The sequence below is a fragment of the Geospiza fortis genome, unplaced genomic scaffold (genome assembly GCF_000277835.1).
Source record: "Geospiza fortis unplaced genomic scaffold, GeoFor_1.0 scaffold27, whole genome shotgun sequence".
Taxonomy (NCBI): domain Eukaryota; kingdom Metazoa; phylum Chordata; class Aves; order Passeriformes; family Thraupidae; genus Geospiza; species Geospiza fortis.
In genome coordinates, this window is record NW_005054329.1 from 1,781,696 (window position 1) to 1,797,141 (window position 15,446).

General features: G+C 50.6%; 1 protein-coding gene across 1 annotated transcript in view; it reads right to left on the reverse strand.

The window, feature by feature from the left end:
* The window catches only part of DAB2IP (DAB2 interacting protein), a 106,473-nt gene that overhangs the window by 24,179 nt on the left and 66,848 nt on the right, over window positions 1–15,446 (reverse strand). The window contains exons 3-5 of the mRNA XM_031057272.1: window positions 9,384–9,537; window positions 4,183–4,281; window positions 1,483–2,037 (exon numbers count right to left, since the gene is read on the reverse strand). Coding sequence (XP_030913132.1) covers window positions 1,483–2,037; window positions 4,183–4,281; window positions 9,384–9,537 — 808 coding nt within the window. The remainder of the gene's footprint in view (window positions 1–1,482; window positions 2,038–4,182; window positions 4,282–9,383; window positions 9,538–15,446) is intronic.

Genomic DNA, 15,446 nt, shown 5'->3' on the forward strand with positions numbered 1-15,446 from the left:
TAAGACTGGGATGACACTTGAAGCCTTTTGCACCAGAACCATGTAAACTGTGGACAGGGTCCTGCATGGCAATGTTATTCCCACAAAGCTCTGGCATTAGAGCTGCAGGAGCCACAGCGAGGAGCAGCAGAGCTCCTGGTGCCAGCAGAGGCTGGGCTGAGCCCAGAAACCACGGGCTGACAGCTCTGGAGCCCTGAACAAGGAGTGGGCAGAGACACCAAGCACAGCTCCTGTGCAGCCACAGTGCTACTCCCCACAGGTCCCTCCCTGCACTCCTGGGATCAGGAGGCTTTAGCAGGGCTATTTTCTCTGCTGCTGCAGCAGCAGGCCCCCAGCTCCCAATCCTCTCAGTGAGCTTTGCCTGCCTTGAACCAGATCAGGAAGCCAAGGCACTTCTCTGTCTGACAGATGGTAACTCAGCCTAATCCACGAGCCCGGCCACGGGCCCAGCAGCAGCGGCAGCTGCCAAGGAAGCAGAGCCTTGTGACTGCCCCTCAGGTGAGGAGCTCACCACGTCTCCTCAGCACTGCAAAAGCTCTGCACATCTTGCCCTTCACCAGCTCTCCCCCGCGGAGTGCAGGGAGATGGTCACAGAAAAGCAGTGATGCTTTAACTCCTGCAGCCCCGACATGGGCACTGCCCCCTGTGTCTGTGCCAGGCCACAGGGATGGAGGATGCCCTGCAGTGGGGTCACTCCCTGCCCTGTGTGCTGGGGACCCCAGCAAGGAAGGGCATCCCAGCTCTGCCCACCCTCCCTGCTCCCTCACAGATCACAGCCAGGAGTAACTCCCACTCTCTGCCTCCTCCTGGCCTGCTTCTTCCCCAGACCTGGCAGTGCATTCCCAACCAGGAGGGAGCTCAAAGTGATCCACAAAGGCTGAACTTCCACCAGGTGCAAGTTGGTGGCATCAACCTCCAATGAGCACTGCCATGGGAGCACCCCAGGAGCCCCTTCCAAAAGCAGTAGGGCAGACCCTGAAGACCAAGAGCTGATCCAGAGACAAGCACCCCTGCAGGCACTTTGGTCTGGAATTCTGGAGAGGCTGCTCCCTCCTGTTCAGCGGCACTGTGCAGGGTGCTCAGCACAGAGGGAGCAGAGCGTGGAACCCAGGAACACCCAGCACACACAGGCTGCACAGCTCAAGCCAGCACTGCTTACATTCCATCCTGGAAAATTGCCTTCTTGCTTACTTTCACAACTGTGCCTGTTTATACAGAAAGAGCCTGGCCCCTGAGCCTCCAGAAGGAGAACAGAGAAGCAAAGTGGCTCAGTTGGTGTCTTGTGGTCCCACCAACCTCTCTGCTAATTAAGCAACTCGTGCTGTGTGTGCTACCAACTGGTTTGCAATCAAAAGGAAAACAGAGCACATTAAGGATGGCCCAAAGCCCAAATGATGAGTTTTCCAAACCCCAGAGTCTGCTCTGACGGGGGGGGACACTACAGGTGGCAGAAGGGACACCACAGGTGGCAGGGGGTCCTACCTTGGCCTTGCCCGTGCTCTGCAGGATGTGCACCAGTGCTGACGCCATCTCCTCCTTGTTCTTCACGCTCAGCGAGGGCTCCAGCACCGAGCACAGCACCATGTAGTTGTTGGTGATGTACTCAGCAAACTCCTTGTACATCTCCATGGGGAGGATGCTCATGCTCTGGTAGCGGGACTTGATGCGGATCATGGGCCCTGGGGACTTGCCCTTGCCAGGGTTGGGGCTCACCACTGGGTACCATTTCTCCACGAACTGCCGGCCCGTCACCGAGCTCACCGGGATGTTCACCTGCCCAATGAAGTTGGTCTTGTCCTTCTTCTTCTTCTTGTCAGTCTCTTTGTATAAGTGCACAGTAATGTTTTTGAGCGATGGGAGATTATTAAATTCAAAGTGCTCCCCCCAAAAGACATTATCAGTTTTCAATTTACAGGTAGTTCGTGCATAAAGAACGTCATCCAGGCACAATTCACACAAGTACTTTTTCTTAGCTGGCAGGTCCTTGGCTTCAATAATCCATAACTTCAACATATTTTCTACCCTTCTGCTGTTGTCCTGAAAAAAAGAGGTGGAAAAAAAAAGGTCAATAAAAAACCCCACAAAGCCAAGAACAACAAAACTGGAGATATGAATTAATTATTTCGGATGTGCTAAATGAGCGGAGGCTTAATTACACTTTATTTTAAGGAAATACTGGCTCTCAAGAATTTGCATAATAACACTACTTATGTTAATTTTCCAAAATATCATCGCGCTCTCCATGTCTGTTGGTGCCAATTAATATAAGGAACATGGAAGATAAAACCCCTCCAAATCATAAATGTACCATTTCCCATTCCCTGCCAAGAGGGCCTCTGAAGAATCTGAAAGAACCTCACTGGTCCTGAATGGTTTATGTAAAGCAGAAGCTGTTACAGGTATCTCACAGCCTCCTCTTTTTTCAGCAGAGCTGCCTTACAGCAGCACTGAGTTCATGATATTTCCTGTAACACAGCAACACAAGGGACCTGAATGTACACCCAGGGATCACCTCATTCACGTGGGAATGCCACCACCAAAGGCAGGGAAAAAACTGTTTGTAAACCTCACCATATTTTAGGGCAGAAGTCCAGAGCACCCAAGTTAAACATTGAGAGGAATCATGGGAGAGGGCATCCCATGGGAGAATCATGACAATTCAGAGACAGAAATCTACCTTGGATTATCTTTTAAGCAATAACAGAGCCAAGAATACTGTGGATCTTTCAGAGCTCCCTCGTGATGCTGACCTCATCCTGGAAGAACATCCAGGGGTATTTGCTGCAGGAGTGACTCCAAAGATAAAGCACTGTCAGCTGCACCACTGCTGGGATTCTGCAAACCCTGTTTTGTTTGGAAACCCCTCACTGAAACAGCAGCCACGGCTTACTCTGCTCAGCCCAGGAGTCTGGGCAGGAACATTTCTGCTGGAAGTTCACAATGGGGTACTGTAGGTTCAGGAAGTACACACAGGAACTGCACAAGAACACTGAATTCCTGACAGAAATATCAAGCTGGACACTAAGAGTGTATTGTCTGTGAACTCAAACAAAGATGGAAAGTCAGCCATCGGTCACTGCAGGTTTTGAGATGATGGAAACACTTCCAAATGGATTTCCACTCAACACTGCACCTTGAAGCCACAGTGACAGCCCAGGCCCAGCTTGCATTCCCAGAAGTTCTCTCATGCTAAGTGTGACCACACAAACCTTACACGGCCTCTCAGGCCAGGATCACCAGGAAAAGCCCTGGGAAAGTACTGGAGCAACTGAACTTCACTAGAGGAACATGCTATGCTGCCAGAGGCAGAAGGCCACGTCTCCCCTCCACTGCTCACTCTGATATCACAGGAAATCTTTTATTCTGACATTTGGCACTGTGCTGGGAACAACAAACCCTGAGACTGAGGGCCCCTTCAGAACCCACCAGGCCTGGACTGAATTAGTGTGCACAGCCAGGAGTTCACAGGATCTCATCATTTGTGCCTTCTCTGACCAGCAGAAGAAGACTTGGTTGAGCTCATCAGCTGTGGAATCCTGCATTAATCCTGACCAATCTTTGCAGCCAACTCCAGCACAGCAGGGAAGAAGCAGCTGTAAGTTTTATTTTAGGATGTACTTAGTCTTAGTGGGCCATAAAAATGCATATTGGGTGTCCCTGTGCTCTAGTGAAGAGAAGGGTTTGTTCCTGTAAATCCCAGGAGAAGTCTTTGCACCTTGACTGGCTGCAGAAGGGAAAGCCACATTCCACTGTCACCTCTGAAAATGGACATCTGAGCTCCCCCATCACTGAAGCAGGAGCTGTGTCAGGAGCTGACACGTGAACTCCTCAGGCTCTTCGGCCTTGTGACTTTGCTGGCAGCTCCCTGACATCTGTCCCAAGGCTTCTGGGAGGTGACAGCCCTATGGAAGTGGCAAGGACCATCAGTAACAGCAACACTGAAGATTCATCTGATCAATTCTTAGCAAGAGCTGAAGCAGCATGTGCTGAGAAGAGAGGGGAAGGAATAACTGGTGCTTGTCTGTAAATATAATTGTGGAAGAAAGCAATATGGAAAAAGGCTGACCCGGAGCTCCACTCACTCCAATGATAATACATCCCCTGCTGCTCCCATGCACTGGGCTATAGAATGCAGTAACTGGGAACTGAGCTAGAGCAGGGGCAGCTCCTCCCAGGCCCTACCTTGTTGGGGTGCACGGCACGCCGCAGGTTCTCCATCCATTTATCTCGCTCTGCTGCCGAACGACACGAGAAGCATTTACTTCCTGATGAAGTCGTCACCTACAGGGAAAGGAACAGGATTATGTCTTGACCAGCACACTGCAGAGTGTGGCTGGGGAGACAGGGGGGCTTAGGGAAGATGCTGCTGGATTTTTTTTTAAGTGAACAGCTTTACCCAAGCATGAAGCAACAGCCCCTAAGGCTGGTGGAAAAACAGGACAACTCTGTATGTCACAGAAATAATCACAGAAGCAAACTCCAATTCCTTCTCCTCTTCCACACCAGAAAACACTAGATAATGGGCCCCATGCATGTGATGCTTTAAACCACCAAGTTCCACAACTGAGGGAGTGCAAATCCTCAGATGAACTAAAGATAAATTGGAACTGTGAGTGGTTACTTGGCATTCCTCCAGACTCAGCCCAAAGCCTGTGACAGTAACAACCCATTCCTTGTTCCCAGCAGAGCACTGGCTCAAAAAGCCTGCTTTCCCACCTTCCCCCTTGGTGTCCTGTGGCTCCTGGAGCCCTTGCTGTGAAGACCATGGGGACAGGTCTGTACAGCCCCTCCTGGCCATGGCACAGCTCGTGCCAGCTCATGGCCCAGCTGGGGCACTCAGAGCTCACAGCACCCATCCCCAGCTGGGGAGAACCAGGGGGCTTCCCAACCTGGACATGGCTGGAAGTGCTGCTGAGCCCTCCTCTCACCTCTCATGCTTCCAGGTCAAGCGATTTTCTGCAGTATTTTTGTGACTTTCTCTGGCCATTGGGAGTTCATAGCCAGGGTTTCAGAAACACACTCACAGGAGTGACATGTCCAGAGCTGCAAGTGCCCCTTATTCCTCATCCCACTCCTGCTATCCCAAGGAAACTCAATCCTGCTGAGCCCATAGAAGCACCACTGTCTGGCAGGCCAGAATGACAGGCACCAAATTTCCTTCCTATGCCCCCATGTCAAACTTCCTTGGCATCAAAGCCAATAGCTCCCTGCACCTGCTCCTCACACACAGATATTCCCCAAGCTGCTGCCTCCTCCACTCGTGCTGGTCCTGACCACCAGGAACGTGGCTCCAGCTCTCTGCCCTTTGCATTTCCTTTGTCCAGCAATATTCACTGTGTACAGCTCTGCTGGGAGGCTGAATGGGCCTGGCTGGTACTTTGAATAACTCCCCTCTGAGCTTCATTTCCGCCAGTCTCAACCTGCAGAGTTATTTGTGAGTGCTTTATCATCTCCCAGTGTTTGTGTTTACACACTGTGCACTGGGTTATCAGCTTCTGGGAGACACAATCTCCTTTAATTTCATGTATCTCCCAGAAGCCCAACCTGTTCTTACAGCAGAGCTGGCACTTGCTAAGATTTGTCATTAGCAAACCTCAATGATAAGTTGAACACATCCCTTCCTTTGAACACAGACCAGGGCAGAATGAGAAGAGGCCTGTTCTGTCTTTACACAAAAACGCAAAGAATTTTCCAACCCTTGATATTCCAGAGGATTTCTCTTTCAGACAGGCATTCTCCCAGTCCTTGCACACTTTTATATTCTGCCTGTAAAATACATTCAGCTGAGCACAAGCTCTCCTGTAGTTCCAAGAAGAGACTCCATACTAGCAGGCCCAGCAGTGTGATCTTTCCAGCCTTTCACGCTCCAGAGTATTTCCAGCTCCTTCAGAATCTCCCATGACAAACCCCCCTGCCTCATCTCCTCTCCACTGCTGCTGATGCTCCTTTAACCTCCATCCCTGAGCCTTCCCAACAGAGTTCTGCCGGCACACAGGATTGTCACTGTATTTTCTTGCCACACTTAGGTAAACACATGCATTATCATGGCCAAATTCCTTATTCTATTTTAAACCAATTATAAATTAATCTTTCAAAACCTAAAAAAACTGTAACTGTCATACTGAAGTGAGAGAAGGGGAAAATAGTGTGTCAGATATGAAGCATGTCTTGGTCTGATGGGAGCTGAAGATCACATCTACCATGTGTGACCAAAAATCTAATTTCCCCCAGATTTGCAATCAGATCCCAGCTTTGAGTTCTGACTTAAATATCATATGGCATTAATGATCTTCATGAGATATTAATTAACTTTATAAAGAGAGTATTCTGGTCTCATCAAGATTTTGGATATGTTGGAATGCTGTTAATGTACAAGACAAACTCAATTAATAAAACTCATTAATTCCTGAAATGCTACTTTTCCTATTCATTATCCCCAGTCCTTGGATGGACAATCTGTCCAGAAAAGATCTTGTCTTTTTAAGACAGTCCTGAGGTACAGGGTGCTTCACTTGAAGGGCCATGCATGGAGTACCAGGGGATGCTGACTGAGCACTGAGGGTGCTTCACTCCCTGTCCAGGGGATTTTCCAAGGCTCACTCAGGGCTCAGCTGCACCCCTGGCCCTGCAGCTGCTCCAGGCATCCGAAGGGCCACGCAAGCAATGGCCAACGTTTGCACAGCTGGATCAAATTTACTGCTGCTAAATTTAGTTCCACTAAATTCTCCCTTGCTGAGGCAAGGCCAAGATGAGGCAACAGCCTCAGCTGCACTGGAGCAACCACAGTTTGTCTTTCCCTCAGCTGTGTCCTGGGACAGCTCAGGGACTGTGCAAGGGGACAAGGCTTTGGTCTGCCAAGACCTAAGAGAGCCCCTCAGCCCTATGGCCCTGCCTGGCCCAGGACCCCCAAAAACCAGGGCCAGGAACAGGCTCTGGGAGCCTGGGCTCCGAGCCTCTGCTCCTGGCTGAGATGCCCACTGTATATTTAGCACACACAGCACGTGCAGTGGCACGGGATGATTTGCTGACTGAGGAGTCTTGCAAGGAGAAAGAAGATGATGCTGAGTAATTTAAAAAAAAAATCAATGAAGGAAACAAGTAAATACTGACTGCCAAGTACTCAGCAAGTGAGAAAAAAGCAAGTTTCACAAAACTAAGTAAGCAGAAAAAGCCAAATGCAGCCTGTGGAAAAGCCCTGCCCTGGTGCTGACTGTGCTCCCTGGCAGAGCTGAGGGGAGCAGGGACGAGCACGTCTGAATGCAGGGTGGTGGGGACAGAAGGGAGGAACAATTCCCTGCACCTTCATCCACCAGCTGCCTCCCACGGAGCCACTTGGTTGTTTTCCACTGCAGATGGCTCTGGCACCTCTCGCTTTTGTCTCCGTCTGGGTGTGCTGCCAGTTCCTCTCCAAGCCGCTCTGCTCCATCTGCAGCCGTGTCAGATCCTCCTGGCCCTGTCAGATCCTCCTGGCCCTGCCAGATCCTCCTGGCCCGTTCCCCGAGGGGGAGGAGCTGTGTCAGGTGAGCACTGATGGCCCCGGGCCTGCTGGGGATGGGAACAGCTCCGGGCACTGTCCCTGCCGGCCACCAGAAGGTGAAGGATGGAGCAAGGCTGGCAGTGCCCAGCAGGAGCTTCACTGCCCAGCTGGAGACACCAGCCCTGCCTGCGCCCAACACAGCCCCCGAGGGAGCAGCTCCACAACAGCCTCAAGGGGCAGGGATGAGGCACCACCACCACCAACTGCAGCACCTTCCCCATCCACTGCACAGGAAACACCTCAGCTCCCCTCATCCCTGTGATCCTGGCAGGGCTGCTTTTCCAGGACATCCCCTGAACTCCTTGGTGTCCCTCAGTGGTACCCCAGTGCTGTGGGCTGTAGTCACTGCCTGGCCCTCAGCTGGGATCCCAGACTGCAAACTCATTCCAGCGCTGACTCTCAGGAGCCACGAGACCAAGGCATTGACACAAAGTGCCATTTAGCTCTCACCTCGGTCCCTCCTGCTGGAGCTTGTTGGTGAGCAGCCACCAGTGACAAATCAATGTCCCTGTTGTTTCCTGGCATTCTTCCTCTCCTCTGCAGGGTTTGCAGAACAGCAATTAACACGTTCTTTTTTTACAGTGTGACTTCTCTTTATCCAACTCACTTAACCCCAAAATTTTCTTCCTCCTTCCAAGTGCTTGGCTTGTATAACTTCCCTCTCACTCAACTTTCTACAAGTTCTGTTCATATCCCTTCCTCTCCTCTTGTGGGCTGAACAGAATTGGTAAACAACTCTTATATTATGGATGTCACATCTATTTTCCATCTAGCTTCATTTTATCTTTCTTGAGTGGAATGTAATAGAGGACACATAATTTACAAAACTGTTCCCCTCCTGACCCATTGCACTTGCTCAATTCCACAAAGAATGAACAGCAATGCAAAATTTATATTTCAGCCAACCACAGACTTTATGTTTGAGGCTATTTTTTGTAAGACTGTTTTCATGTCATATTTTAAGAAATAGATCTTTTAACTCACTCATTTCAAAATGTGCTGATTTCAGTAAAGAAAAATGTCTTTATCTTTCCAGTCTGATTCCTCTGAACACTGGCATGTGTTCTCATCCAGCACTGCACATCCAAGGACAGCCTGCAGCCCCATCACTCCTACAGCACAATCCAAACACCACTCCACCATTTATCTGTTTCTCCGTGTCCAAGCACAAACAGGTGTTACCTGCTCTTCACAGAAACACAAATATCCAGTGCCTTATTACTGTAAGAAAACCATTTCCCAGTTCTGTACCCAGCCACTGCCATAAGCAAGAATACTTTGCCATCCACAATTCAGGACAAATGATTCCCAAGATATCCTGTACTGAATTATCCAGCTACAGCCTGGATTGTACATGTCCTACTCCCTCCTGCTAGCACAGACCTTACCACATGCCGTAACAGATGTCAAAGGAATCTGAAATGCTCACCGACTTTTCTATTTACCCAAACAAGGGAAGCTTCAGTTTTCTAGACAAAGTCCTTCACACTCCCACTGACAGCAGCAGGCTGGCTCTGTGACCACATGTAATGTCTCTGGGAACACTGAGTAGGGATTAGCACTTCCCAATATCTGTATGAACATAAACTGTAGGGGCATAAACAAATTCATGCTCTGCTGATACACAGCCCTAAGCAGTGCAGCACCTGTGCCAGCAGCTCTGCTTTACAAGAAGCTCATTGCTCTGATTGTATGGATATGATCCTCCTTGGGAAGATGGGAGCAATTTTCTGCCTATGAAATGGTCTCTGTGCAGCAATTCTGAGCAGCAATGTTTGGGAACAGCCAGGCCCCAGATGCCAGCCCACACCTGGCTCCCCAGAACAGCCCCAGCACGGCTCCTTACCTCAAAGCAGTAGTCTTGTCCCAGGATGCTACTGTGGACTGGCTTGATGACCACCTCCTCCTCCATGCTGAGATCCAGAGCCTCAACAGCACTACTGGGACTGAGCAGGGACTCGTGGGAGCGCGACTCCTTCAGCCTCGGCATTAGATGGGATCTGGAGGAACAACAGAAGTGTCAGAGGATGCTCTCCTTTCCAGAGAAACCTGCCAGCAACATCTGCTAGCAACAACTGCACAATATTCCTGGGAATGTTCTGCCATGAAATAACCGAGGGCCCTGAAGAACAAGGCTTGCTACGCTGTCCCACTTGTAATTTCTACTCTAAAGGTTCTGTAACAGGCAGTATGAGCAGTAAAACAATTTTTCCCAACTTCAATGCAGTCAGGAGTCAATTCTTTAGAGATTTGCACACTGTGGGGTCTCTGAACAACTGAATCAAACTCTAAATAGCCACCACACCTGCTGAGGGAGACTTCCCAGGTGTGGGGTGCTCCTAAATGAGCCTTCCCAGGTGTGGGGTGCTCCTAAATGAGGTTTCCCAGGTGTGGGGTGCTCCTAAATGAGGTTTCCCAGGTGTGGGGTGTAGCAGTGGGGATGCATTGGAGGCCAGCTGGCTGCAGCACCTGCTGCTGTCTCAGCAGCACCACCAGGTCTCCAGCCCCTGGTGCTGAGCTCTGGTGGTGCCAGAACCTCACCAAAACAGCCACATCTGGATGTGCACTCTGTCACCAACAATCCTTGGGCTCATGAGCTCTCTCTGATTGTCACACACATCCCTGGGATGGGGACAATGTGGAAAATAAGGCTGTGATAGCCCTATTGATTGATCTAAATGCTCTGGAGTCCCACTGGCAGCATTTAGCAGCGGGGAGCCCACAGACAGTGAGCAGAGCACCATTTTTGAGACAGCCAATACAATCAATGGTGCTGTAACTCTTAAAGCAAAACCAGAGAGCTCAAGGGAAAAAAAAAAAGCCCAAACCCAAGAAAGATAGTTAAGTACTCCCAGGGAAAACACAGCAAACCCACAAAGTGGCAAGGGAAAAAATAACTTGAGTGCAAAGGGAGCCTTCTCTATAGCCTGCACCATGTCAGATGTTCCTAGGCCAGAGCTCTGATCCTGGCAATTCTGACCTTTAAAACCTCTGGCAAGCACTTGGGGGCTCCCAAAGAGACCAAATGTCCCTGCCACAAAGGGGCTGTGACGCCTTCTCCAAAGGCACGGAAGGACAGCAATAAGGGGAGTTTGTGATATTCTCAGCATGGTCTTTCATGAGTCAAACAACAATGCTCCCAGTATGCTCCCAGCTTGCTCTGGTGTGTGCGTTGGGTTTTGTTGTTCTCCAGAACGAAGCTGACCAAAAGAGAGAGAAATGTCAACAGTGCATGCAAAATTCATCGCTTGCAGTGAATCACACACCAGGCTGGATCCAGAAAACAGCCCAAGGAGATTCTCAGATGAACAGCAGCAGCAGCAGATAAACAGGTGCTTCTCTAAGATCTGCCATTAAGATTCAGGCCATGCACGAAGCCCCAGGTGATAACGGAACTGCCTGTGGCTGTTCCCTGCCTGAGCTGCTCCATGGACAGCTCTGAGTGCCAGGGCCACCTCCTCCCCAGGGACACCCAGCCTGGGGACACCCAAGGTGTTCCTGCATCTACCAGGGCACCAGCCAGGACCAGCCATGGTGACACCAGGAAAACATCTGCACAGCAGCCAGCAGCACAGCCTTTCTGGGGGGACAACCTGCAGCCCCCAGTGCTGAAAGCCCTGCTGGGGCTGGCACAGTCCTGGGCTGCAGCAGAAGCCCTAAGGCTCCCCATGCCATTAGCTATTCTCTCAGCTGCTCACTCACCCCACATCTCTGTGGCGAGTAAATTGATCTTTAGGAACCCAGCACAGTCATTTCCCAGTACTTTGTGGCAATTTTCCACTATCTTCAGAGAAAAGGGTCCTATCCTTTTCCTCTGAATGGTACTGTAAATGAACTCTAATACAGGCAGACAGATCAAGTTACCTCTGGATGCTGAGTGCAGAACTAATATCCAGGAGCTCAAGAACTGACAGTACAGACTTCTCACCCAGCCCAGATAAGCCCAGAATCAAGGCATTTCTGGTAAATCTTATTTCCATATTTTACAGATGAAATTAGAAAAGGTAAATAATCAAGTTGAGACTTGCACTCTTGTGTACACAAACATAAATACTGATAAAATAAACCACAACTCAGTACATCACTGAGTTGCATCGCCTCATGCTGGCCTAAGAATTTTTGTAAAAAATGAAAACAAAACAAGTCTACTTTTCATTTAAAACTACTGCAGCTGGATGGCCCCGGGTGGGAGATGTGCCTCGGGTGCAGATGTGCTATTTGAAGGATTACCAAGGGGGAGTTTCTCAGGACACACTACGCTCTCACCAGATTCAGCAAATGTATGTTTATATCCCTCCACGCTCTGCCAAATGCCTCTGGGAATCCTAAAATGAAGGGGACTTTTTCAGGGAGTTATTTGTCAGGTCCTTGCCTCGGCAGGACCTGCTCCCACGATGTCTGTCCCTCCCTCCTGGCCGCTCGGATCCAGCCCACGTCAGCAGCAGACACATTTCTCACCAGATGCTGCTCCGTGCAGGGGAGTGCTGCAGGTCTCAAACCAGCCCTAAAACCCAGCATCTGCCTGTGTACCAAGGGCTAAGTGGGGAGATGTCATTAATTAGAGCTGCTGGAAATCTCAGCAGCAGGGATGAGGATCTCTCTGCCAGAGCAATCCCGGCAGGGCAGGATGAGCAGAGCCCCCTCCCAGGGCTCTGTCCCATCTCTGTTCCACCTCCTGCCCTCAAAGAGCACACGGTTCTTTCACTTTAATCCCTGTTCCAGGGCAGAGAGCACTTGTGTCCCTCGGTGACATGGCATTGTGGCTGGAGCCCATATACTGGAGAACATTTGCCTGTCCAACATTTGCCAGTCCCCCATCGCTGCTCCCACAGACTTCCCCTCGTACCAGCAGCAAGAGAAAGGCCACAAGCTGCTCTCCTGAGCCTGACAGCAGCACCCCCAGCAACAGGGACACCTGAGTCCCTGCAGACCTGTGCTGGCCATCAGTGCCCCCAAAGAGGCAAACACACCTGGAACACCATCTGCTGACAGTGAACACACACCTCCAGGGTGACAGAGGTACCGTGCTCACATCCATCCCCCTACCATCCCTGTGCAGATGCTGCCTGTGGGGCTGTCCTATCTCCTGCTCCAGTAACTCACTGTGTACTCCAGGTCCTGTCCTGGTTTACATCAGCTGATCCAATTCCAGTCCTACACCTTTGTTTTAATAGCTGGGAACGGCCAGCTGCCCAGAGCCATCTCACAACAGGAACCCTCTTTCCAAACAGCACATTCAGTTCTTTTTGCCAAGGGCCTTTTTTAAAATCTCTTTTTACTTGCCTAAAGTTCAGTTGAAATGAAGGGGGGAGGAAAAAATCTCATAAAAGACCACATTAGTTCTAAAGAGAAATAACATTACTGCTACCGGCACTGACCTGGCGAGTCCTGCGGAGCAGCACCAGTCTCTGGTTATTAAAGAAAGAGCTCTGCTGCCCGAGAGCAATCAGAGAGGATTGTTGTGCTAAATAATAAAAGTCATAAAACATTACCATGTGAAGGGATGTACCCCCTCTGCCTGTGCCCTCCACAGCCACTTGAGTGTCACCAAATCCAACCGGGACCACAGGGACTGCAGGGAAGACTTGCAAAAACAAGAATGGAGAGGCAATCCATCCTCTCCTCACCCAGCTCCAGGGCAGGGTTTTGAGCAATGGAGGCAGCAAACAGTGCTGCAAAGAAGCAACTCTGTCAGTCCTCATTTCAGAGCCTCACCTGCCTGAAACCACCCGGCTGCTGCTCCTGTGGTTTTATGATGAAAATGTTCCTGATTATTTCTGAGAGTCAGAAACAAACAGAGAACCTGGTGGGTGGCTACACAGGGATGGAGCAGACACAAAATTTAACACTGAAACAAAGAGGGGGAAAAATGAAGAACCTATCTTAAATCTCCTACTGTTCTGCTCTGAGAACACGAGCAGATTGGGGAATTCTGAAGGAAGTCCAGGCCCCCAGCTGAACAAGTCCCATTGGCACCAGCTGCAGCTGTGCATGCTTCCCCAACGTCAGAAGGATTTGATCTCCCAAATTACATTTGACTCTGTGGCACTTCTCCTGGCCAGGAAAGATTCCCTGAGTGCAGCTTTTTGAGCTGACAGTTCTTTTGTGCGCCCAGCTGGGTGCAGGTTCTCTAGGGCAGCCCTGGCCCCCTCCCCTGCACTTGCCCACTGCAGGGGTCCCCGGTGCCCAAGCAAAGCAGAACAGCCTGGCAGATCCACACCCAGCACAGACAGAATCTAAATCTGTCTCCAGCCCGGGGATTAGGGGTTTGTTATGACTGAGAACAAAGTGCACAACTCCAGTAAATTGATTTGCAGCATCAGATGGGAGAAGGATTTTAGCAGTCGCAGATGGGAGTAAATCACCCACCATGCTCTGCCTGTGCCCATCCTGAGCCTCTCTGCTGCCGGCTCGCTCTGGGACTGTGCTCTGCAGGGCCCACGCTGCTCTCATTTGCTTCCCACTCTCCTGCACAGCAGCTCTGCTCTCCCCAGGGCTCAGCAGCGCCTTGTGACCCCCCTGCCGGGGCCAGCTTCCCACTGACCTCCCACCACTGCTGGGAGTTCTCATCCCTTCCTCCCCTGTGCCTCATCCTGCTTCAATGTAACAAATAAATACGAAAGCGATGTTATGGGAATAACCACCACCAACAGCACACCAGAGAACTCGCAGGCTTCCAGAAGATGAAGAATGTTTTTTTTTCCTGCAGAAGAGGATGTGGGGATGAAGTCTCAGCATGCAGCAGCACACCCTTCTCCATGTGCGGCTGCCCTGAACTTTCTCCCGCCGTTCCCAGAACGCCAGCTGCTGATCTCTGCCTGGGAAACTCTGCTCAGCATACTTAGGATGGGAACCTGGAGTTACAGGTTGCCCTCACTAATGCAACACCTTCCCTGAGCAACACAAAGGACATGTAATTAAACTTATTAATGCCTGCCCTTGTTTTCAGACTGTTCTCAGTTTCAACTGGCAGCAGGATTAATTACATTCAAAAGGACTCTGTCAGCTCGTACCAGATTCCAACGTTGTTTTTGCCAGAGCAAACCTGAAGATGATTTTAACCTGTGACATTCACCTGAGCATGGGTATTTGTTTAACAACATGCCACTGCAAAGTTTGTCGGGGCAGCCTGCAAGCCCAGCACAGGACAGCCAGCAATGACACTGATGGCATTTGTGATGTGCAAGAGGAGAGGGGATCAGGAGGAAAAGGGCATCAGGAGCAGGATGCAAAAGGTGACCTGAATTGCAATCATCAAAAACATTTCCAAGGAGCCTCTTTCCCACAAGCAGAATGACATCAACATGACACTTTCAACAGAAATCAACACTTATATTAAAAACCAGTTTTATCACATCAGCTTAAAGCAGCCTAAATAGTGCCAGATCTGGGGACATCATACACAAACAGCAGTGACAGATCCACCACTCCAATCTGGAGCCCGAGTCACAGCACAGCCCTGGAACAAGTCATTTCCACAGCCTCTGGAGCGAGCAGGGACCGTAGGGCCCCAACAAACACCCGGGGCACGTCCATGGCACCAGAAGCAAAACCGGGAGCAGGGACTGAGCCGGAGCCCCCTACTCCCTGCAGCGCTCAGGCAGAACTCCCGGGGCGCTCCCAGCTGCACCCCACAATCACCACCTTCCACGGGGGGAGCAGGGTGGGGATAAGGGGGTTGATTTTTATCACCTAAATTTTGCGTAACATCAGTCTGGAGGCGGAATCTGGACAAGGCGGCAAAGGCGAGGCAGGATGTGTCCTCCTGGACCAAGCAGACGGAAATGGAGCCGCAAGGCCCATCTCCACAGCGCGGCTGCCGAGCCCGGGCGCGGATGATGAAACGCCGCCCAGGATGGAAACAAACCGCGAACGCACGGAACGAGGGACAGAGCGCGGCCGCACATCC